At 42.7% G+C, this 24383-nt stretch overlaps 1 protein-coding gene across 2 annotated transcripts in view; it reads left to right on the top strand.

Annotated features, from left to right (window-relative positions):
• The window catches only part of SMARCAL1 (SWI/SNF related, matrix associated, actin dependent regulator of chromatin, subfamily a like 1), a 39915-nt gene extending 19276 nt beyond the window's left edge, over positions 1–20639 (top strand). For both annotated transcript variants that reach the window (XM_065671543.1, XM_065671544.1), the window contains exons 10-17: positions 5651–5791; positions 11231–11449; positions 12248–12318; positions 14533–14635; positions 15711–15893; positions 16381–16481; positions 19084–19180; positions 19571–20639. In XM_065671543.1, coding sequence (XP_065527615.1) covers positions 5651–5791; positions 11231–11449; positions 12248–12318; positions 14533–14635; positions 15711–15893; positions 16381–16481; positions 19084–19180; positions 19571–19774 — 1119 coding nt within the window. In that variant the 3' untranslated portion in view covers positions 19775–20639. The remainder of the gene's footprint in view (positions 1–5650; positions 5792–11230; positions 11450–12247; positions 12319–14532; positions 14636–15710; positions 15894–16380; positions 16482–19083; positions 19181–19570) is intronic.
• The last annotated feature ends 3744 nt before the right edge of the window (positions 20640–24383 follow it).

The following is a 24383-nucleotide window of genomic DNA, read 5'->3' on the forward strand; positions in this document are numbered from 1 at the left end:
ACACTAGACAGATCGAAGCTAAATTTTTTCTGACCCTGAAATATTTCTGTCACTTCCATCCATACTTAATGGATTCTTTTCATCTTGATAGAATCTGCTCCTGTGACTTCTCCATTTGAATAATAAGTAACATATAAAAATTGTTGTGTTTAGGCAGAACTGCACAATAGTCAGATTAAATCAATACATTAATAATAAAGATTACTTACCTTGAATATTAATTTTGAATCTGTTAGCCAAGCTGAATCTCCACTTCTGAAATACTTAACCTATGGTTACAGCATTTAAAGCCTCATTTTAGTTTTAATATCTGACACTTACTGGTTTTCAAAGTGAAGTCATGTTTTTAGCCACTCAGTAAATAATTCATCTTTTTCTGCTTCCTTGCATATATTACAGAGCAAGTCCAGTATGGAATTATTAAGCAGAACCATGCATTAAATTTGTGGCCTAAGTTAGTCAGTTGGGAACTTATAGACGTTATTCTAATATTGAAAAAACTTACAAACTCTGTGTGTGTGCACGCAGTATTTGGTGTGTGTAGTATTCGGTGCTTTTGCGACATAGTTAGCTGCTACCCTGACAGAGATCTAGGAAAGTTTGGCTTTGGGCAGTGGGAAGTGTGACCAGAAAGACTTTTTTAGTGCACTTTCACAATGGCTGGATGTATGCGGTAACCATTATCGCTACTGGTAGCTTGCCATAGGTTGTCATTGGTTTGGAGTAAGTATATAGACATGCTGTGCCCAATTTATTGTTATTGGTCTAAAATTTGAGAGGAACTAATAGAGAAACAGTAAGATAGGTTGAGCTGAATTAACAGCAATAAAATGTTTAGGCCTTATTCCCTTCACATTCCAAGTGGAAAACTTGTGGGTGTGCAGAATTGTACAAGGGGGCGAATACTTCATCTGCCTACATGGAACCAGGTGGCAGAGTTTGTACACAGTCTGTGTGCATCCCTGCAAAATTATGGAGGTGGATGGATTGAAAGCCATAGTAGAAATGAGTCCTTTGATGTTTTGGCATGTGGCAAAAATCCTGCTTTCAAGCTCAGCCAGCATTCACACTGGTCAGTTTGTGCTGGCAGCTGTGTGAGATCTCTTCCCAGCTTCAGCATCTCTCATGGTATTTAAGAGAGCTAGAAGTTCCTGTATTCAAAGTGGTCCTTTTGTCTTGTTTCCACACTCCAAAGTGAGAATAGCTTCATGCTACTGGCTTTGGTTGGGCTTTGGCTGAGTTGCCTAAAGTCCTGATCATGCCTGGCTTGTCCGTGCCCCTCATCCAGAGCTGTGGCAATCAGTAATAGGCCCTACTTGTCACCTTGCTGTTTTCTTTACTGTCATGACTGGGACTAAGTTCACCTGGGTGTAGTGGCAATACTGGTTGCTCCCTTCACCTCTACCGTGCATCTCAGAGGCAGAAAGTATCATGGTGTTAGGCCTTTTGTAAACATTCTATTTTTGCCTTCCAAGATTAGACTGGCCCAGAGAAATGAGCATAGGAGAGGGCGTATATTTGCTACCAGCATCCATAAAACAACAAAGCCACAGGGGCATAGATGACTAAGAAATAGCAAAACAAAAAGTTTTTCACTGATCAGTGGTGGGATCTCTCGGGGACTGTAGTGAAAAGGATTCTACATCCTTCAACCAGCCAAAGTGCTGCATGATCTTTCTTCTTCTGTAATTGCATGGAGTACTACAACACAGTGGAAACTGGGGAAGGTCCCAGTGGAACATCGATAAGTTTCTTGGAAGCATGTCGGTAAGTTCTTGAAGAACTGAGTTGGAAACTGAGAAATAAAAAGTAGTATCTAATCAAAGATTTCAGTGGCATAAAATGGTCTTAGTCGTCTTGTACTCTTTATGGGCTTTGTTCCACAATATTTAGGTAATACTACTAATGTGATTGTTCCCATTGAGCTGCTGTTCAGGTTAATAGCATGATGCACATCCTCATGTTTGCAGGGTTAAAGGTCTTTGTTTCTATTATGGAAGCCCAGATACATTGTGTGTCTGGAGTCTAATATTCTTTGTACTCCTTTTAATAAGGTAACACAAATAATAGAGGGAAATGGATCAATGCTGAAGGTAGAATTTGAGGAGGGACCACAAAAATCTCTGTTTCCAATGAGATATAAGTAGAAGCTGTCTTTAGCCATTACAAATCCATATGGATTGGATAAGTAAGCCTTTGCTTGTTGTCATCTGCTGAGAGAAGGAACTTCATCTTGAAACTGGAGAAGCCTCAAGGCTATGTCTTCACTTGTGCTGTTACGTTCCAATTTCCCTTTTTTTTTTTTTTTTTTTTGCTTCAGTCATAGCTGATTTTCACCATTGGGGACACGTTCTCTAAGATGTTCACTTAAGAATAGGGAAAAGCATTTATATTTTTGTGAATAACCACTGTAGGATCATCTTATGAAATGTAGAGCTCTTTCTGTCTTACCCAAATACAGAAACAGACTCCCCGAAACAGCTGCAACACTTTCCCTTTATCAAATCTTCTATTTCATCAGGTGATTATTATATTATGGTCACTGTCAGATTATTTTATTTCGCTGGATAAGGTATCCTTATGCTAAGCAGTTCAGAATGACAGAGTAAGCAAAAACTGGGGACACAAGTAACTGTACAGCCAGAATCAGCCACACTTTTGTAAAAAAGTATGTCAGTCTGCTAGCATATGCCAGAGCTCATGCTATGGAAGTCATTTAACACAGGACAGCCATTGTAACTTAACAAGGCTCTTTGCATGCTCAATTATTTGTGGCATAACCCCTCCTCTTCACCTACTCCCCTGCAAATCAGTTGGGTGCAGGGTTTTGGACTCTTTGACTTTCAAAAATAACTTTCATAAATGTCACAGCTGTAGAGTTAATTCTTGCTGTGTGCAAGTGTAATGCTAAAAAGCCACAACTGTCTTAATGTAACTTAGTAAATGAGTTATAGACTGGGTCTCTACTAGTCAAGCCACTGTCAGAGTTACCTTAAATATAAGAAAGTTTCCTTTTTCACAAGAAAGTAGCTCTAAGAACAATCACAGAGACCCATGAGAGAGGTGCCCTTCTAGGGAAGATTTAATTTCATGCCTAAATGCTGATGAGCACCTAATGTTAGTTCTCTTATGTGGAAATATGTATCAATTGATTACAGATCTGTTTTTTCCAGAAAGTCCTTTCTGGTCCCTGCAATCTTATTTTCTGTGCTGCTGTTCCATATTATTCTTACAGACCTCCCAAGAAAGAGGATAAGCTCTCACTCTTGACAGCACAGAAGCTCCAGCAGGAAACAAGAATTAAGCAGTGATCAGCAGAGACTTCTCTGCGGGAGCAAATCTTTATTGGCATCTATTCAAAATGAGTTGCCACTAGAAAAGGAAATGTGAATCAAAGCTGTTTCTTTCATCCAGACTTTAAGTAAGCCTTCAACACTTGGAAGCTTGTCTTCCTAAGATTTTGGTTTTTTCCTTCTTTCTTGGGCTCCTTCTGGCATGGATTTTAAAACTTAGAGGGACCCTTGGGATAAAGAATTGCAATACCTGTGTTCCACACAATTTTCTGGAACTAATTTCTTTAAGTTCTTCACGGTTCTTGTAGAGCTAATGTTTTTTTTGGGGGTTTTGTTGTTTTGGCTTTTCTTGCTAGTTTTTACTTATCAATTTGCTTAAAATGGTTAATTGTAGAAGATGTATCACAGCCTTTGGTAGGTGCTTGCAGTGGTTAGATGCTCTGTTCGGAAATAAGTTGTGCACTGCAAAGGTGCAGCTGGACAAGTTTAGAATTCAAATAACATGTAATTTCATCATTCTGTCTTTGGGTACTTATCTAGGGATTGGGGAAGTAGTCTAATTGTTTTGACTACTGGGGGTTTAGTGTTCCGATCTTGTCTCATGTAGTTCCTAGGGAACACCCTCCAGAGAGGAGGAGTCTTGAGAATGGCATAAAACCTTTTAACACAGTTGGGTTTATGTTGCATTTAATATGTCCCTGGTCTGTTTGAGTGAATGTTGCTTGCTTTAGCTTAATCCAGAGTTATTTTTAAATGAGCTATCTGTAATTGCATGACCTTCATGTTGTCTTTTTCCTAGCAGTAGTTTTCTGTTAGCCCAGGAAGAAAAAGTTTAGTTCGGAGCTTTCTTGCACATGTGGGACTAGCTTCTCTTGTCTTTCAACAGGTTTCTTAGGATGGTGTCAGTTTAGTCCTCAAAGGCTTCCTACAAGGGATCGCATATTGTCTAGGTTCTGCTCAGCTGCCTCCAGTGTTACCTTAGTTTCTAAAACTGACCTCATTTCTGTTTTATCACTGTGTTTCCTCATGGGATCTGGTATCTTTGGTCTTTAGGACTCCTCTGTCTTGTGCAAACTCACTCTTATATTCTGACATATCCAAAGGTTTGACCTCTCCTTTTAGAAGTTCAATAAATATCCTACTTTTTTAAATGCTTATGGGAATTGTCTTAAATGTTTATGGGAATTTATTGGGAGAAAGCAAGTCCCACTTTGACTACAACCCATATATAAATATCTGATAGAGTCCTGAAGTTAATTTCCGGTAGCTGATCTGTGAACTCTTTTTTTCTACCAGGTTTGGTTGGTGAGTGGATGAATCAGCTGAATAGATTTGGGTTGACTGGTAGATCTCAGTGAAATGATAAAAGAATTTAATTTTCTTTTTCATTTAAATGTGAATAAGCTGTTGGTACAGATGTCACTCAAGAATCTCTTTGTTATTTTAATGAACCTGCATTAAACCATGCAGGAAATTACAAGGCATGTGTAATTTAACTACTGTATGTGAATTTACAGCAGTAAAAATTCATAGCTCTAACCCAAGAACAGAATTAGATAATAATGGAGGTATGAGGGTAGAAAGGCTTTTATGTCTATAGCATATTTTTTTTATGTCTATAGCGTAATCTTTTTGGAAGCACATACTTTAGATACAGGTTTCCCACCCCCTTCCTGTGTCCCCTACAACACATGTTTTACAATCATCTTACATGATTTGTATTTATGAACTCATGTTCTAGCATCCAGCCAGCTGTGTCTAGACTCACCGTGGCTGTCAGATTGGCATCTTCTGGTCCTGCTTCAGGCAGCATCGTTCTCTCCTTGCTAGTAGAATTTTAAAAGGAAAAAGAACTAAATATAAGAAAAAATCCTATTTCTCTGGATCTTTTCTGCTTTTATGAGGAAGACAATCTATTTGTGGCTTGCTGTGGCAGGTTTATTACAAGAGAATTTATTTTGGAGGTGAGGATGTACCTGAAAGGGTGTGTCACTTTCCTGGGACATCTGATGACAAATGAAATCTTGAGCCAGGCATAAGCTATAAGCATACCTAGTGGGTAAGTGCCAATTCAGAAAGTAATGTCGTAAAAATTGATGTCCCCTTCCCTTGCAGCATGTGGAGAATGACTCTAAAACAGTATGTTTTTTTCTTGCTTCCTAGAGGTTTTAAGCACTGTCCTTGAGTGTCTTCAGGCAGTGAAGACTGCAAGGATCTGTGGATGGTGAAGTACTCCTCCATTTAGGGTGCTTGGACCATGGCTGTAGGACTTTATTTCAGAACTGGGGATGACTGCTTTGCAGGTTTTGCTTATATTGTAAGCTGTATGATGACAATATTCTATTTTGCTTTCCCAGGCTGCCAGGAGAGTGATCTTGCTTTCAGGAACCCCTGCCATGTCACGGCCTGCAGAGCTCTACACACAGATTGCGGCTGTCCAGCCAGCCTTCTTCCCACAGTTCCAGTCCTTTGGGCTACGCTATTGTGATGCCAGGAAGGTACTTCAGCAAACATCATCTTTTTTTTTTTCAAAATATGGAGGCTTTTTCCTTCTGTCTCATGTTACATCTTTTTTTTTTTTGAGAAAGTCTCACTGCAGAGTAACATTTTGAAAGCTCTAACATGAGAAGCATTAGGTGCTGCTCCTGAGACATGGAGGCAGTAATGCTTATTGTCAAAATCTGGCCTGAAAGCCACAGAAGTAGACAGCTTTAATAAATAGATAAGCCGTAGCTGGAGAAAGGAGCCTATACTAATGAGAACTTGCCCCTAGACCCCAAAGTGTGTGGTCTGCTTTTGTGACTGTTCAACAAAGGCCTCGGTTGCTTGGGATTTTATACTTCCAGGTAAGTCAGAAATGAAGACCTGTAGTCCATCCTTGTATTCTACCCTTTTCTAATTCAGGAAATACTGTGACTGAGAATTGCATCTATCTTGACAGTAAATTAACTTTTATCTCTGCCAGCTGCTCAGCAGTGGTTTCAGCAGAGCCGTTGAGTCCAGACACTGCAAGTTCTTGTCTTCGCAGGAAGCCACCATTTGCAGCCATGATGGCAGGTGTCTGCCTTGCTTCCAGTGTAAAGGCATCTTACCTGTGCTTGGATTTTCCATCTCTAGGGCTGCTGCATGTGTTAAAACACACACTGTTACGAGAAGAGCTCTTGCTGCAGCCTGTTGTACTTGAAGGCTCTGGGATCGTCTGTGCTGGTTGCATAGACACAAAAACAGGAACCAAAGTTCCCCTGAGTTCTGATTTGGAGCAAGAGCCCTCTTATCTGGCTTGCCCTTCAGCTCCTCCAGGACAAGCATGTAGCAATTAGCATGTGGCACAGAATCATAGTCAGCTAAGTTGGAAAAGACTTTTAAGATCATCAAGTCCAACTGTTACCCCAGGCTTGGCAGTCTGAACAAGGGCCTGTGATACATGAACTGACTTACTTTGCATTGTTCTCAAATAATCCATTTCACTTCTTGTGCCTCATTTTCTGTAAGACTAGGCAATAACTTTTATCAGAGTGGCTGGAAGTGACCAGTGCTCAAAAATATATGCAGAAGAACTGAACATCCTTGTATGGTATAAAAATTATTATAGCTATTTGTAGGGGTTTTGTGCTTGGTTTCCTTGTTTGGGGAAACTAACATATGCCAAGTTTTCTCAAGAAGATTTGTATTGCAGTCTCATGTAAAGTTCTGAAGTCCCCTTTTTCCTAGATCTGAATGCCCACTTTTTGTAGCCAGTGTAGTGCTCTTCTACATATGACCAAATATGCAAGCTAGATGAGCAATTGATTGGCTTTGTTAATTGTATGCTGGTGCCATTAAAGTAAGGCTGATTAAGGCTGTTAGCATGCAGAATCACAGATACAAAGCTTGAGTTCTGGAAGATTCAAGTTAGCAAAGCGATGTTTTCCTGACAGGATAAGCTTACTCCATCCATAATAGGAATCATATGGAGGGAGAGTGCCATGTCTTCTGCTGAGCTTCATTGCCTTTGTTGAAGGATTTCTGTTTCAGTAGTGTCCAGAATGCTTCCTAGAGGGAAATTAAGAGATGTAGTTTAATCTTGTTGGTTTTCTGCAGTAAAAAGGAAAGTCGAATTGCAGCATATGAGTCTGAATAGGTTTGGAGTTTCATAAACCCTTTGAGGGTAAAGTTCTGCATGACTAGTTGTTGCTTCATTTGCAAGGCATATAGACCTCAGGTAAAATGTTGAATTGGATGGAAGAAATAAAATTGTTTTACATGATACAGGTTTTAACAGTGTATTCTGTGTAAATGAATTTTGAACCCACAGTGAAACTCAGCATGGAGGGCACAGTCTGTATCAGCTTCCCTTCAAACCTCTGCAGGGTTTCTAGTACAGTTTTGTTTCTCTGACCTGCCACTGCTAGACAGTTGAACATTACTGGTCTCAGTCGTCCCCTGGGACATTTTGCTACAGTTAATGTCAGTAAATGATAGAGTGAACCTAGAAAGAATTTAGTTATTTAGAGAAGAAATGGGACTGCTGGAAATAGAGATGTGGATAGTATTAGAGTTAAAAATGGTACTGCTGAATATTGGGTTGCCTTAGATCCACTCAGCAATAAGTAAATTAAAAGGTGTTTTGATGACTGTAGTTGTTCCCTCATGGTGGGAGTATGTCCCTCATGTTCCTTTTTGCAACTCTAAACTGAGATTGTGTTAAGAGTTACATCCTCTCTGAAGAACTGTTGTGGTACTTGCTGTCATAACTTGAATAAGTTCTTTCTGTCCTGAAAATGGCAGTATTATGAGTGGAAATGGAATTGCACATAACCGGAGAGGTTTTGCACGGCTTTGGGAGAACTGTCAGGATGAAAGATGCTACATAAAAATTTTTTGGTATTACTAATAAATCTGATAGCATTACAAGATTAAAGAAAAATTGACAGACTTGAACCATTTAATTTAAAATTAAAACTTGACTAGTTTCTGTTTGAATAGATTTTATGACAGAAAATTGCAAATATCTGGCATATGTGATGAGAAAAGGGAAAAAAAGTTTATAATTTTGTAATTCAACCTCCTAGCATCTGTACTCTTAAAAATGCAGCAAGTGAAATGTCACCTGCTTATTTACACAATATCTCAAGTCTGTTTCTGAAAATACATGCTGTGAATTCATTTTTCAAACTGGGTGATGTTGGCAAATATTAAATAATTTCTATCTGAGTGCATGCTCTGAATTTGTAAGAGTTTGGCAGCTTCTACTAACACTGTAATAAGTTTACTGACTCATGTAAGATGCTGTGACACTTTGGTAACAAAATCACAGTTGAAAGCATTTGTTCTGGAAAGCTGTGGATCAAAGCCAGATGTGTTTTAGCAAAATACATGTCCTTCTTTTCTGTAGTTTTCTACAGTAGGGTATACTAAACTATATTTTAATAATTCCAATAATAATAATCTTTTTATCACTAATTAGGCGCAGCACAGAACTGGCATGTTTCCTTGTTTGAAAATTGTTCCAGCAACAGTCACCATAAAAGAAATACAGTAATCTGAACATATTTCAGGGATTCTGCTTGTATATGCTTTTTAATATGACAGTATATTGTCTTTTGATTTACATCTATTCTTCCTGTTATGATGGTATTACGACTGAAATAAATTGTGCTACATGGGCACAAATGTATGTATTACTTTCTTGGAAGTAAGTAATACATATGTTCTGTGTATTGGAACATAGAACATACAGTTTTCTTCTGTGTTCTACAGAAGTGGAAAAATATGGGCTGCATGAGTACAATGAGGTAGCCTGAGGAGATGTCCAGGGCCTGAAGCAGGCCTTGCTCAGCAGTCTGGTCAGTGTTGATCCCTGCTTCTTAGCTACCAGTGCACTGAGCAGAGGGCTTATGAGGCTGGGTGCAGCACCAGGTGGGTCGTTCTTGGTCCTGTACATCTCTTCTGTTGGGTCGCACACACAGCCTGAAGAAATGCAGAAAAGGGGCACAAAGACTGGGGCTAAGCACTGTCAGCTTTCCTGCAGCATGCCTAAAGCTAATAGGCCCAGCTAAATTTGAACCAGCTTTTCACAGACCAGTGGGATATATCTGCATTGCACTCCTGGTTTCAGGGAAGTGAAGCAGTAATAACCATGTTGCCTTTTTTAGGAAGGCAACATTGGGTTGGATCCAGGTGGGCTTATTACCTCTAGCTGTATACCACTGTGCTGTTGTCAGAGCCAAAGTTTTAACTCTGCAGGATTCAAATTGTCTAGGGTTTGACTTGTCTCCTGCTTTAATGAGCTGACTATAGATAATCGCATGGTACCATTATTATGTAGGAATGGATTAAGTCAAATGAGTTTTAATGATGACCATGCTAGAATCTGAAGTCAGTTAATGTTTCACATTAGTACAATATGGAATGGAATTGCAGATTGTCCTGTTAATGTCCCAACCTGAAGTAGGAATGTTCACTTCCAGATAACAAGGAGGTCTTAATTGCCTATAAGCTGTTTGATTTCTCTTCTTTCTCTCTCATAGCATGTTCTTATCTATGTTCTATCAAAGCACCATCTCTTAAATGCAGTCAGTAACATGACTAAGCTCATGGCTGATATGATTTTATTTTTGTCTCATGCATTCTACAGGAGGATGGAGGGTGCAGTGAATACTTTGGAGTGTTTTCCTATTTTACTCCCATTTCTGTGTTGCAGCAGGTTTCTCTTGGGGAATGCAAATAAGAGATACATAGATTTTTAAGGCTAAATGTATTTTAGCCATTAATGTGACTCAAGAGTGGAGCAGCAGATCAGAGGGGCTGGTGCTGAGGCTTCGCACATCTCCATTATATGCATTTCAGGAGGATGTATCCGGTTGCTTTGGGTTGTTACTCCAAGACCAGAGGTTGCATTTTTTGCTTCTTTCTTTTGGTGACGCTGCCAGTAAGACTTGGAATTAGAGCTGTGAGGAAGATCTGGCCTCTCCCCTGCCTTAGCGTACAGTATTACCATAGCTATATCTCATACACTAATTTGTGAAAACTTCCATCATGAAGGTGTCTCTCTGTCCTTCAGCATAAAAACCTTATTGGTCTCCTTTCAAAAAAAAAAAAAAGTTGGTTACAGATACTTCTTTTGGGAATGTAACAATTTCGATGCCAGTGTTTGTCAGCTTAGTTGTTCTTTTCCAGAAAAGAACAAGTGATAGGCTCTGGGGTTACTAGCAGGAGAAGTGATGAGCTGAGATTAACAGACCCAGATATATATTGTTGGTGCACAGGTTCTTGGAGGATAGGGCAGGTTCAGTGGTGAGTGCTTCAAGGAGGAGTAAATGAAGGGTTTCAGAGGAGCTTTGAAGTGGTGATACTTTGAACAGACAATACTTGGAGAGATGTTTTTGGGGCACAGTTTATTTATGGTTTGCTTGAGTCCAAGCCAAATGTCAGGAAGCAAATCAAGAGGCAGGTCACAGCGGAAAACAGGCAGTTTTGACCTAGCATTTACCAGGCATGTCAGACAAGTGTTACATCTGTGTGCAGGCATTTGGGTTAAGGATGTTCTCATGCTGTTAGAGAAAATTTTGTGTGCATGTGTCTGCTTAAAGGTGAGATGACTGTGCACTGAACTGCAGAGTTCTGTCAGGCTGTCCAGAGCTGAAGTGGAGAGCAGAAACACCTTGTTGTGTGAGGATGAATACCAGGGCACAGCGTTGTGGGAGGGATCCCTGCCTTTCTGCGTAGTCCTCTTTCCTGCACCTCCCAAGCATTTGTAGATTAAAAAAGGGGAAGTTTATGAATTACCTTCTTACGTTGGGTGGATTAGTTAGTACAGTTCAACCTTACTGCCATTTTTGTCAAATCTCCCCTCCTGATCTGCCTTGTGCAGTTTTCATGGAAGTTTATTCGACTCTTGGATCACCTGCAGACCAGTCTCTAAGTTTGACACTGATAACTGCTTTGCTGTTTACCAGATGCCGTGGGGTTGGGACTACTCTGGATCATCCAACTTAACTGAACTGAAAATTTTGCTGGAAGAGTCCATCATGATCCGACGTCTGAAATCGGATGTGCTTTCCCAGCTTCCAGCAAAGCAACGCAAAGTGGTTGTGGTGGCTCCCGAAAAGATTAGTGCAAAGACCAAAGCTGTCTTGGCAGCTGAAGCAAAGATGATGACCAAAGGATACAAAAGTGTAAGCTGGAAGCTATTTTCATGATGAGCCATTGGTGTTTCAGGTACCTTATTTAAAGTATCAGTGGAAAAAAAGTACCCTGACTTGCAAGGAAGGTCAGAGCCGCATCTTGTGTGAAAGCACAGCAGAAGACTGTTGAAGGCACAGTTTTAAATGAATGTATAACACATCAAAACAGCTCAGCTTTTTTTCTGTTCTAAGTGGTCTACTTTGACCCTTTTTATATGAAATACCATTTCCTCTTTTTTCCCCTCTCATTAGTCCTTTCTAGTTGTCTTTTGTACCTCCTGCCTTTGTACTTTTCTGTCGTGCCTTGTAATCCCGTTCACCCTACAAACACAGCCCTGTTGAAGCTGTGTTGTCAGCACAGCAGTAGCCAAAAATGTGAAGTATATTTTTGCCTTTCTACCCCCCGCTCTCTTTTCCTTGTATGGATGGCAAATGTTCTAGGCTCCTAGGTTGCCAGTACAGTTCTGTAAGAATTTAGGAGTTTTTCCTTGCCGTTTTAGTTTGGAAATGCTTTCTCAACTGAAACTACATGTTTGATACGCTTGTCATCCAACTTGGAGGAGTTGAGTAGGAGGTAGGAAAGGAGGTGTCAGAAGTAGGAGTGTGTGAGTATCTGCCATACACAGTAGCGAGTAGACTCCCCCATCCAGTCCCCTTTTGTTGTGCTTTTTTAGGCTGATTTTTCTCCTAGCAGAGTGTTTATTGGCAGCAGCAGACATCCCAGATCTGTAAGTAAGAAGGAGAAAAGGCATTTCTGAAGCTCACATTTATTTATCTTTCTCTCTACAGAAACAACAGGAGAAGGAAGCACTTCTCATCTTCTACAGCAGCACGGCAGAAGCTAAAATCCATTCAGTCGTGTAAGCTGCATGTCATTGCTTCATTCTTGCCTAGTAAAATGTGTTTTTTCGCTGAGAACAGGAAAATGGTGCCTTAGAGATAACAGTGCAGGGATACGAAGCATAGCCTTAAGCTAGTGTAGAAAAAAATTGATTTTAATTACAATGCACTAAACATTCTCTTCTCTCAGAGTTCCTAGGTAGAATAAATCTTCTGATTTCATTCCAGATACGGATCTAAACTGTCATTTGAACCATCTAAAACTGCTTGATGTTTGCGATTTCAGTCAAGTTCCCTGGTCTAGACCCCATTGCAATTTGAGGAGCAGGGGGAGTAATGAAATCAGAAGTATCAATTTGAGAAGCAGAATTTGAGAAAACAAATGCTGCAGTCCTGCTTCAGCAGGAACTCTGAGCCAGAAAGCTTATGAGGTGAACTGAGCTTCAGCTGTAGCATGCTGTCGGGATGTTACAGACCCTACTGAAGTTCTTTGCTCTTCCACAGGGTTCACATGGGACCTCAGCAGCAAAAGGTTTTTGTCATAAGTGTGCTTTTAACTCTGTTTTCCCTAGGAATAATTTCCTTCTATGATTTTCTGTGCCCTTTCATCCTTAGCCTTTCTGCTGGGACTGCAAGGAGTTTCTTTACTTTTTTGCAGATCTCTGAATATAAGGACCAGCTGATGTGCACTGGGTGATTTCACAGTCTCAGACCTTGCTGCAGAATTTGCCTGTTCAGCACAGAACTGCACTTCAGAGTCCCAGTGCTCATTTCTGTAGAAGAGTTTCTTCCTTTTATGTTAGTGAACAATTAGAAGACTTCCTTTTATTTCAGTTGCAAGTGTGAACTGAATATAAAACCGTGAAGTGCTCTTTACTTGACTCTCTGTTAGGGACTAGTCCATTTTTTTTTTTTTTTTTTTGAGGTTTAGTAGCATTTAAAATACTGCTTATTAGAATCTGCTGAAGTACAGTACCATCTAGCAGCTAATTGTAGTGTCCGATGATCCCCATCACCTCCCATGTTTTACCCTTGTTGACAGTGATTTCCACTGCTTCCATCAAAACAACTAGACATTTGTTAAATGGAATATGGAAAATGAGGTATAAAACAGTTTTGATGTGTTGGCATCTGCTTGCTACACTGAATGTTCACTTTAATATTTGTTTTAAAAGCCAGCAATCCTGCTTCTCTCCCAGCTTTTCTTGTTAAATGATATTGTCATGTAATTGGAATCTGAATATGATGAACCCTGGGAGCTGTGTGCAAGGCACTGATACACCTTAATCACAGAATCACAGAATCCCAAGGGTTGGAAGGGACCTAAAAAGATCATCTAGTCCAACTGGAAATGCTGCTGGGTGTTTTCTGACAGTTGCTGCTGACCTAAGCTGTGATGTATGTAGCAAAGAACTTGGAATTCCTGATCTTCGCAACAATTTTGCTATTCCAAAGAAAAAATGAAAGTTATATCATCTCTATAGGCTTATTGGTGATTTTCAGGCTCCAGCTGACATAATTGTAGCATAGGTTACTACATAGGAATGAGTTTTGTGGCTTTGCTGTTAGTCCATAGCAAAAGCCAGGTGTCTGCATTTAGTAACACTGTTTAAATGTTTAAAAGGGATGTTGTTACCGTTTATTGGTCATTAGTCTATATGCATATGGGTAATTCCTGGAAATAGCCATTGTATTTAGATTGCTAAGCCATAGTAATTTGTCAGTGTGAACCCTTGTGAGAAAAGCTACTTTTAGGATACTCTGATCTGTGCATTTAGAGCCCTTTTCTCCTAAAGTAGAAACAGTCCTAAGTGAACACAGGAACAATAATTGTACACAGATTATGTTAACATACTGTGATTGTGAAAAGTTAGAAGTACAGGAGGGTGAATGAGGTCATCAAATACATAGAGATGAATTCCAGTTGATTGGTCTGGATGTCATGTTTCAGGTGAGATATAATAAACTGATTCTCAGTGATATCCATAGATAAATGTAGGCAGCTATCCAGCTGCAGTGAAGAAAAACAAGTGGATTATCCTGTAGTGTCTTTTTTTAATCTATAGGAGACCTGACTTGCTACTTGCATTTTACTGCAACTTTTTTATGCTAGCTTATTTCCTAGTTTCTCTGTATAGATGAACGGTATAGTTGTGAGCAAAGCCTGTATTCTGTCAGCACATAATTCTACAGTTCTGGTTTGGTTTTGTTTTGTTTTTTCCTTTTTTATGTAGAGAATACGTCCTGGACTTACTGGAAAGTGGCAATAATAAATTCCTGGTATTTGCTCATCACAAGATAGTGCTGGATGCAATTGTTGCCGAGCTGGAGAAGAAAGTAAGTAATAGACTGAATCATCTTAACTTTATCACTACTTCAGCTTCATGCTGTTTTAGAGCTCCCCAGAGTTATGTCCGGTCAGATAGTTTATGAAAGTTAGTGGCAGAAATCATTTCTACTTGCTGTGCTTCTGAATGTGCCCTTCACTGAGGGAGCTGAGCTGTCAGGGTGAATGCCTCACAGGATGCACTTTGTATTAGCTGAATAGCTTTTGTTGTATTTAATGTTCTTTAATCTTACTGTCTGCCCTGGAGCTTGTGAATTCTTGGAGTGTTACCCTGTGTGGCCATCTCTGCTTTGTCCTCCAGGCTTTCTTCAGAGAGGGAGAATGTAACGGCTATGGCTGCCTCCCTTTATCTCTGTGGTGCTGTTACATTTTTGAACTGGGATACTGTAGGGAGACTTGTTAGACCTGCCAGTCATCTCTTTGACTTCAAAAGTGTTTGGCTAATTGTTCATGTGAGACTTCATGGAATGCCCCTGAAGAGTTCTGGGTCATGCTGGGGCAGTGTAAAGGATGGTTTAAGTTAATATTCCAAACCATAAACCACTGTGGCAGTACTGCCTCTGTGGCTATATCCTCCAGTAGAGCAAGGAGGATGGACACCAAAGACTTATAGCTCTATATTACCCAAGTATCATGCCTCTCCTGAGCTACCACAGAGCAACTAAGATGTGTAGGATTCCATCTCCTCCCATTGCAGACAGGAGAAGACTTAAGAAGGTTGGGGAGGTTGTAGCAGCTGTAATATCAGCAGTGTTCAGCTTTGTGTTAAGACAATTCCATTTCCACTGTACTTGAGTTGCCAGCTTGTTCCTGTCCTTCCTGCTGCTCAGAACTGGTGGGAGAGCAGTGGACATAAGAGCAAGTTATGCATTGTGAACAGAGGTGAAGTATGTTATATGCTGAGCTACAGTGCCTCTGCCTTGAAGAGAAGGAAAGGTTTCAAAAAGAGAACTGGTGCTATCCTGGTTCTGCTGTGGGGAAGGAAAACAAAATCCACTAAAATATGGAAGGATACAGGAAAGGGGACACACAGCCCCTTAAAAAGTCTCTTCTGCCTTTTCACAGCATGTTGAATACATTCGCATTGATGGCTCCACACCTTCAGCTGAGCGACAGTCTCTGTGCAAGAAGTTCCAGTTGTCAGAGAAGCAGGTGGTGGCTGTCCTGTCCCTCACTGCTGCAAACATGGGCCTGACATTGTCTGCTGCAGACCTGGTGGTGTTTGCAGAGCTCTTCTGGAACCCAGGGGTATGCATCCTGGAGGGGACAGGGGTTGGATGCTCCCTGGACGGCAGAAACATTGGTGCTAAGGAAAAGATGTAACAGGCAGGGAAGTTTCTCTAGGGTTTTTCTCCTTCTTTCTCTGGCTACTTGTCTGTTCACTCCCAGATGCCAGGGCTTGAACCAGTGAGACTACTTACACAGCTTGCTGCCTGCAGAATATGGTGTGAAAGGGAAACATGCTCCTGTTTCTTAATTTGACAGAGCTCTCAACTGCTCGCCCAGCCAGGACCTGAAAGGGTCCATCATTAATGCTACTGAAAAATGCTCAGTACCTTTAGGGAACCTGGTGCACCAGATTACTTGGTATAATCTGTGTTTGAGGATGTGGGTGTTAAGAGGATCCAGATGAGAAATAGTTGCTAAGCATGAGAAATGAGATCTCCCTGTTCTCTGGTGCTTACACTATGTTTGAGTTCACACTTTATTTTCTTTGTCATGTCTTTACGTAAAGGTTTTGATCCAAGCAGAAGATCGGGCACATCGAATTGGACAGACCAGCTCTGTTAACGTTCACTACCTGGTCGCTAAAGGCACAGCAGATGATTACTTATGGTAGGAAGTGAGAAAGACACTTTGGTTCTCCTGCCACCTGTTTTCACTGTTTGTCACATGATGATGTAAGGTGCTTAATAATAGAATCATAGAATAGTTAAGATTGGAAAGGACCTTAAGATCATCTAGTTCCAACCCCCCTGCTGTGGGCAGGGACATCTCACACTAAACCATCCCACCCAAGGCTCTGTCCAGCCTGGCCTTGAACACTGCCAGGGATGGAGCATTTACCACTTTTTGGGCAACCTGTGCCGCTGCCTCATCATCCTCACAGTAAAGAACTTCTTCCTTATATCTAACCTAAACTGCCCCTATTTAAGTTTAAACCCATTATCCCCTCGTCCTACCATTACAGTCCCTAATCAAGAGTCCCTTCTCCAGCATCCTTGTAGGTCCCCCTCAGGTACTGGAAGGCTGCTGTGAGGTCTCCATGCAGCCTTCTCCAGGCTCAACAGCCCCAACTTTCTCAGCCTGTCTTCATACGGGAGGTGCTCGAGCCCCTTTATCATCCTCATGGCCCTTCTCTAGACTTGCTCCAACAGCTCCATATCCTTCTTATGCTGGGGACTAGAACTGTACACAGTACTCCAAGTGGGGTCTCATAAGAGCAGAGTAGAGGGGCAGGATCACCTCCTTCGACCTACTGGTCACGCTCCTTTTGATGCAGCCCAGGATACGGTTGGCTTTCTGGGCTGCGAGCGCACACTGAAGCTGGCTCATGTTCATTTTCTCATTGACCAACACCCCCAAGTGCTTCTCCACACGGCTGCTCTGAATCTTTTTCTCTGCCCAACCTGTAGCTGTGCCTGGGATTGCCCCGACCCAGGTGCAGGACCTTGCACTTGGCTTGGTTGAACTTCATGAGGTTGGCATTGGCCACCTCTCAAGCGTGTCAAGGTCCCTCTGGATGGCATTCATTCCCTCCAGCATTATCAACCGAACCACACAGCTTGGTGCCATTGGCAAACTTGCTGAGGGCGCACTCAATCCCACTGTCCATGTCACCGACAGATGTTGAACAAGATCGGTCCCAATGCTGACCCCTGAAGGGCACAACTGTTTTCCAGTTGGATATTGAGCTATTGACCACAACTCTGTGTGCAGCCATCTAGCCAGTTCCTTATCTACCGAGTGGTCCACCCATCAAATGTTAATGTTAGTTCTGAGTCCCACAGCTTGTAAGGGGAGGAGCAAAACTGCCAGTCAGGGCTGCTGTGAGCTGGTGACTGCAGTGAACATAGCTAAGTGGGTATGACAAGCAGGAGGAATAAAAGTAGTTACCTGACAAGGAGCTTTTTAGAGAAATTCTGGGATAGCTGATGTATCTAAAAGCCTTCACAACCTCTGTATAAGAAGAAGGAGTTGTCTTAGATACAGCTTGGAACATTTGTGCTGGGGTACTGTAACGTGCCAAGTACTTTCAAGCAAAGTCAATGTACTGGATGGAGATGGTTGCATATTGTAGGGCAGGTCTGAGGAGCAATCTGGCTGCTGAGTGCTTGGAAAGGGAACTGTGAAGGAGGACTGTGCTATAGCTTTTCTCCTGCTTTTCAGTGAGCCCTTTGGATGGACTAAAAAACTGCTGCTGACCTGCCTCTGGAAAGTTATGGTCTTGAGCCTTTTTGGCTGCATTGGTCCATAGTGCAGTGGTCCATTGTACATTGGTACACTGGTCCTTAAGGCTGGGGAATCTGACATCCTGGGGGATGGGAGGATCTGAGAAATCCTTAATGCTGCAAGGGAACTGACCTGCAAATGATGAAAAGAAACTGTCCACCAGCTGGTTCATTTGAAGTCCAAAATTACATCTTTATTACCTTATTTAAAGGAATGAATTAACTCAGTGAACTTGTGCAGTTCCCAGAATATCATGATGGCAAATAATTATAACCCTACAATGCAGGGATCTGGAAACTGATGCATCACCCATGTTTCATGGAAAGTTAATGACAGTAATTCTGCCTTTATTTGTGAAATGCTGTCTGTGCAGTCAGTAATGCTAAATGGGAAGGAAATGTGGCTCTTCAAAGGAGGACAGTGGTGTCCTTTTTAAAGGCAAGGAAAAGAACAAGATGATGAGGCTGTTTGGTAAATGCATTAATTGTGTGCTGTAGTCTTTGCTTCTTTCAAAGTATGCAGTCCACAGGTGTGGCTGGGACATTTTAGGGCAGAGATGGATTCTTCCTCCTGCAGTACACTGGGAGATACTCTAGAAGTGCTGATGAATGTGTTGATGGGGATTTATCATTGCATACCTTGGAGACTGAATATGCAGGCTATTGGTTAGGTGCATATTCTTGTTCAGACTTTATACCATTGGTGTTGCCTCAGTCAACTGGGTTCCCTATCAGACATGTGTGTTCTCCAAATATTTATAGCTTCTTGTTATTTATTTAAATTGGATTGATACTTATTTAGATAGGATTGACTTGTTACCCCAAGACATCATGAACAATAGCAGGATAGGTTAAGGAACTAACAGGCTTTGGTAGAAAAGCCATCTTTATACCCCTGTTATCTTTTCCATCTACCCACAGTAAATGACATAATGTCCTTGCATGATATTTTCTTCCTTTCAGTAATACCTGTTTATCTTTCCTAGGCCAATGATTGAAGAGAAAATTAAAGTGCTGGGGGAAGCTGGTCTTTCAGAAACCAATTTCTCCAGAACAGCTGAATCCACTAATTACTGCCCTAAGGTAATTGACCTGAAAGAATATTGATGGTCCCTAGGAGAGACTGAATGGGCTTTGGCTTATGTACGTCTAGATAGGCAGGTGATTGGCAGGCTGACCTTACACCTGTCCTGCCTTTAATGCCACAGACCAGATTCTCCAATTCCTCCCACTATCCATGCCTCGACTTGGACTCTCCACAGAGAGTTCCCAAACCAGCATGCTGCATTCAAGGAGACATGATAGCCTCCGTAGCATATATATGTGTCTGAGATTTATGTGTGTGTGTATGTATAAGTATCGTATGATATGTACGCACATGTGCACTCTCTTGGGGGAGTGCCCTCTGGTTGTTGCTCACTTTGTTTTTATATTACAATGTGTATGCAGATTCTATCTGTTCTTCTTTCTCAGGCAGATCCAAAGCAGAAGACCATCTATGACCTTTTCCAGAGGACCTTCTCTGAGAGCCAGGATGACACTGATGAAGCTTTGCTTTTGGAGGCAGCTGATGCTTGCTTCAAGTTTGACTCTGGCAGTGCCTTGCAAGATACAGGAGAAACGTGTTCAGTGAGTCCCCCCAAAAAGCGGCGTATTGAGGAGTTTTTTAAAGTGTAATGGTGACAGCAAAAGAGACTGTGGCTAAGATATTTTTTTATTACAAAAAAAAGGCAAAAGCAATCAAGTATTATGAGTTTTCAAAAATAAAAGACTGCGTTTTCTGTATCTCTAGTGTGTTTCATCTTGAAAGATGAGAAGGCCGTCTGACAGTGTGACAGATGAGCAGCCCATACCCGGCAGCCTGCATGTTCTGTGGTCCTAGTTTTGCCTGATGACTGAAGGGCTATGGACAAGTAATGTGCTGTTTTGTTTAAGAAGCATTTAATGGTTGTCAGGCTACAAGGTAGAACTGTTGTGAAAACTAACTGCTCAGCAGCTGCAGATTGCTTATAACAGTCTTCCATCTCCAAGAATTTTAGTCTGCATTTATAGGAGTCAGTTCACTGAAAAATTTGGCCCTTGCATCACTCACAAACTGGCTCTCTGGTATTCAGTTTGGCAGTGAAGAAAAAGATCCAGACGGATCATGATGTTCTGTTTTGTTTAGGAGGAAGAGAGAGAGACCCAGATATTTCTGTGCAGAGCAGTCAGTATTTTGAAACCAAGTAGTACAGCTGTCTGCCAGGAGGTGTATATTGTCTGTTAGGTACATGTCTGCCTGAGCACCCTTATCATTGGCCTCATCCGCTAAATCTTAGGACCTGCTCCATAGCACATGCTTCTTCTGTCAGCAGAGGGTGAAGCTTATGCTGCCTGCCAGGGATTAAGCCTGGCTGCTCAGAAAGGGGAAAGACTCGAGGCTGACTTCCACACATGAGTGAGGAGAGGGGAGTATGTGTAGACTTTTGCTCTTGCTTTGTAAGAAGCTGATTCTGGACTGAGCTGTTTAAATAAAGAGTTGGTTTAAGTCATGGTTCCCAAACTTTTAGTACTTCTTCTATTTTAGAATTTTGTCTCCCATTTGGAACTTAAGCTTGAGAAATATGTGATGCAGTGGAAAAAATAAGGGGTGTTTTTTTTTATTTTTTCCTTTTTTAGTATTCACAATGCCTGCAAAAGACAGGTCCTTTGGGGAGCACTTTTGTGCTTTCTAGAATGCATTAGCTTTCAAAAGGGAAACTTCCATGATACTTTTCTTAGATTCATAGAACAGTTAGGGTTGGAAAGGACCTTATGGTCATCTAGTTCCAACCCCCCTGCGATGGGCAGGAACACCTCACACTAGAACATACCCAAGACTCTGTCCAACCTGGCCTTGAACACTGCCAGGGATGGAGCATTCACAACTTCTTTGGGCAACCTGTGCCAGTGCCTCACAGCTCTTACAGTAAAGAATTTCTTCCATATATCTAACCTAAACTTCCCTTGTTTAAGTTTAAACCCATTGCCCCTTGTCCTGCCACTACAGTTCCTAATCAAGAGCCCCTCTCCAACATCACTGTAGGCCCCCTTCAGACACTGGAAGGCTGCTATGAGGTCTCCACACAGCTTCTCTTCTCCAGGCTGAACAGCCGCAACTTTTGCAGCCTATATTAATACAGGAGGTGCTCGAGTCCCTTCATCATCCTCATGGCCCTTCTGGACTCATTCCAACAGTTCCATGTCCTTTTTATGTTGAGGACACCAGAACTGCACACAATACTCCAGGTGAGGTCTCACGAGAGCAGAGTAGAGGGGCAGGATCACCTCCTTAGACCTGCTGGTCATGCTCCTTTTGATGCAGTCCAGGATATGGCTGGCTTTCTGGGCTCTGAGTGCATGCTGCCAGCTCATGTTAAGCTTCTCACCAACCAACACCCCAAAGTCCTTCGTTACAGGTCTCCAGCTGGACATTGAGTCATTGACCACAACTCTTTGTGTGTGGCCGTCCAGCCAGTTCTTTATCCACCGTGTGGTCCGTCTATCAAATTGATGTCTCTCCAATTTAGAGACAAGGATGTCATACGGGACAATGTCATATGCTTTGCACAAGTCCAGGCAGACGACATCAAATACTTTGCCCCTATCTGTCAGTTCCATAGCCCCATCATAGAAGGCCACCAAATTGGTCAGGCAGGATTTCCCCTTAGTGAAGCCATGCTGGCTGTCACCAAGCACCTTGTTGTTTTTCATGTGCCTTAGCATGCCTTCCAGGAGAATCTGCTCCAAGATTTTGCCAGGCACAGAGGTGAGACTGACTGCTCTGTAATTCCCCGGGTCTTCCATTTTCCCCTTCTTGAAAATGGGGATTACCCTTTTTCCCGTCGTCAGGAGCTTCATACCTGATCCTCTCCTACAGTGGGCCTAAGGTCTTCATTCTCTGTGTGAGGTGAATCCCCAAGCTAGACACATGAATGTTGATAAACACAAGCAAATATCTAAACAGGTTGTGTCACAAACGCAGAAGAGATTTCTTAAATTATTCTTCTTTCCCAGAAGACCTCACCATAAGCAGCACTGTAGCAAATGCCACTTGGTGTATTGATAAGGAATGGTGCGGAAATCCTGTACACTCTCCATGTTTCTGCAAAGCTCATGCAGAGGGAACCAAAACCCCTTTCTTTCACCTCTGGGGTCGCCACAGTAAAATGACTTCATGTAGTATAAATGCCTTTACTGACACAATCTGAACATACAGATCAGTTTACAGGGACCCCACGCAGTGGTGCCCAGTGTGTGGCCACCATGGGCAGGGACATCCCCCAGGGCTTCCTGGGCACAGGCACTGCCTCAGGGCTAGCACCCCAAAGGCCTTTCTCCAAGGCACACTGGGCGAAGGGGCAGGAGCAGGGCTGCAGTGGGCAGGGCTGCAGGGGCCCCGTCATCCCTGTGTCATAGTTCCACCACCTGCCAACTCAGCATCACAATACTCTGGGGCAAGTATAAGGCAGCATCCTTCTGTGTCCCACTGCCAGATTGCCTGGCTTTGCCACCAGGACAGAGCTGGCAGCCTGAAGGCACCTGAGAGGAATTCCTTGAGGCACCAGTGGAATTACTTGGAGGGGCAGAGTGGGGAAGACTGCCCGAAGCTGCTGGAGGCTCTCTGCTGTAATTCCAGCTCCTGGAGGAGCCACAATCACAGCTCATCATCAGTCTTCAGAGAGCTCACCGTCCTCATCTTCTGGGGAGATCGTGGCAGTAGCCACAAGAAATAGGATCCACAGATGGCCCAGTGCCCTCCCCCAGTGCTTTGGAGCTCCCGCTGCCAGGCCCAGGAAGGGTTTCTGCCCCCAGGGTTGATCAGGCCAGCGGCATTTCACTGTTCCTGGAAGCCCCTGAGATGGCTCCAGGTAGAGGCAGAAAAGGCAGCGCCAGTGTCCCCTTATCCCCTTAGAGGCATAACCAGTGTGTGGACTAGGAGCAGGTCTTGCTCATGTGCTCATGGAGTAGCCGATCACCAGCGCTGGGGTCAGGAAGGAGTTTTCCCCCAGGGCAGATTGGCACTGGCCCCGGGGTTTTTTTGCCTTCCTCTGAGCACCGAGCATGACCACTTGTCAGGGCTCCTCTGGTCCTGGTGCTCATGCTCCGCGAAGGTGGCTCTCGTGTCCTGCAGCTGGGGGGGAAGGCTTTTTTCTCCCCAGGTGGACTAGCAAGTGTCCCTGGGTTTTTTTGCCTCCTCTGCAGCTGAGCACAGCCCCTTCACGGGGCTCCTTTGGGTTACTGTGGCCTAAAGGCAGCTCCTCGTGCTCCACAAAGCTGGCCCTTGTGCCCCGCATCTGGGGGGAGAGGCAGCGTTCAGCACTCCCAGGGTGGCCCCAGCGTGGCCCCGGGACTTGCTGCTGTCCTCTGTAGCACTGAGCACCCCCCCTTGTCAGGTATTCCTTGGCCCATTCTGGCTGGGTTCCTCTTGCACTGCTCTTGTGCCACCACGGCACCGCTCCTGCCCCGGCTTTCCTTTCTCAGGCTGCAAGGGATGTTTTTTTGAGCTAAACTGAAGGATGCATCAGCCTGTTGCTGGCTACACACATGCATTGTGTTAATGCTTGTGAGCATCAGCTCTGAGAGATTTAGAAAAAGAAAATATAATCTGAATTAGACTAAAATTAACTAAAACTAAAATAAGTAAAATAACTTTATTTATAAATAAAATAGTCTTTCCACCTGTAACCTTTCTTATTTGTGTCTTTGAAAGTGATTTTGGTGCTGAAAATCCCTTGGCATTTCAGGTAAATAATGGTCTCATCATTACATACCTCACTGTCAGTACAAGGGATGGAACGGAATAGAGCAGAAGAGAATGGAATGGAACAGAATGGAATAGAACAGAATAGAACAGAACAGCTATGATACGCTATGCATAAAACTCTGCATGACAAGCTCTAGCATAGGTCTGAGGGGCCATCTGCAGTGCAGGTCCTGAGGGAGGCCTGTCCTAGACACTGAGGCCTATGAAAACCCTCTGGACCCTGACAGAAGACCTGCACTCCTCATATACTCTCCTTTATACATGTATGGGGTGCCACTGGAGAGAGAGTATTGTGCCAGACGGACTCCTAATGGAGTGGTGTTGCTCTCAGGCTCTTGTGTTTTGTTCTGTTTCTCCAAAAGCAACAACTCAGGCATTTAAAAAAACAGCATTTGGGGGAGGGTGGGGTTGGGAGCAGGGGGAAATCACAAGGAAATGAGCAGGTACTGCCCACTGCTTTATTTGCCACTGCAAATAAACAAGATTTGCAACCATTTAGTT

This window comes from Lathamus discolor, chromosome 3 (assembly GCF_037157495.1).
Source record: "Lathamus discolor isolate bLatDis1 chromosome 3, bLatDis1.hap1, whole genome shotgun sequence".
NCBI lineage: Eukaryota > Metazoa > Chordata > Aves > Psittaciformes > Psittacidae > Lathamus > Lathamus discolor.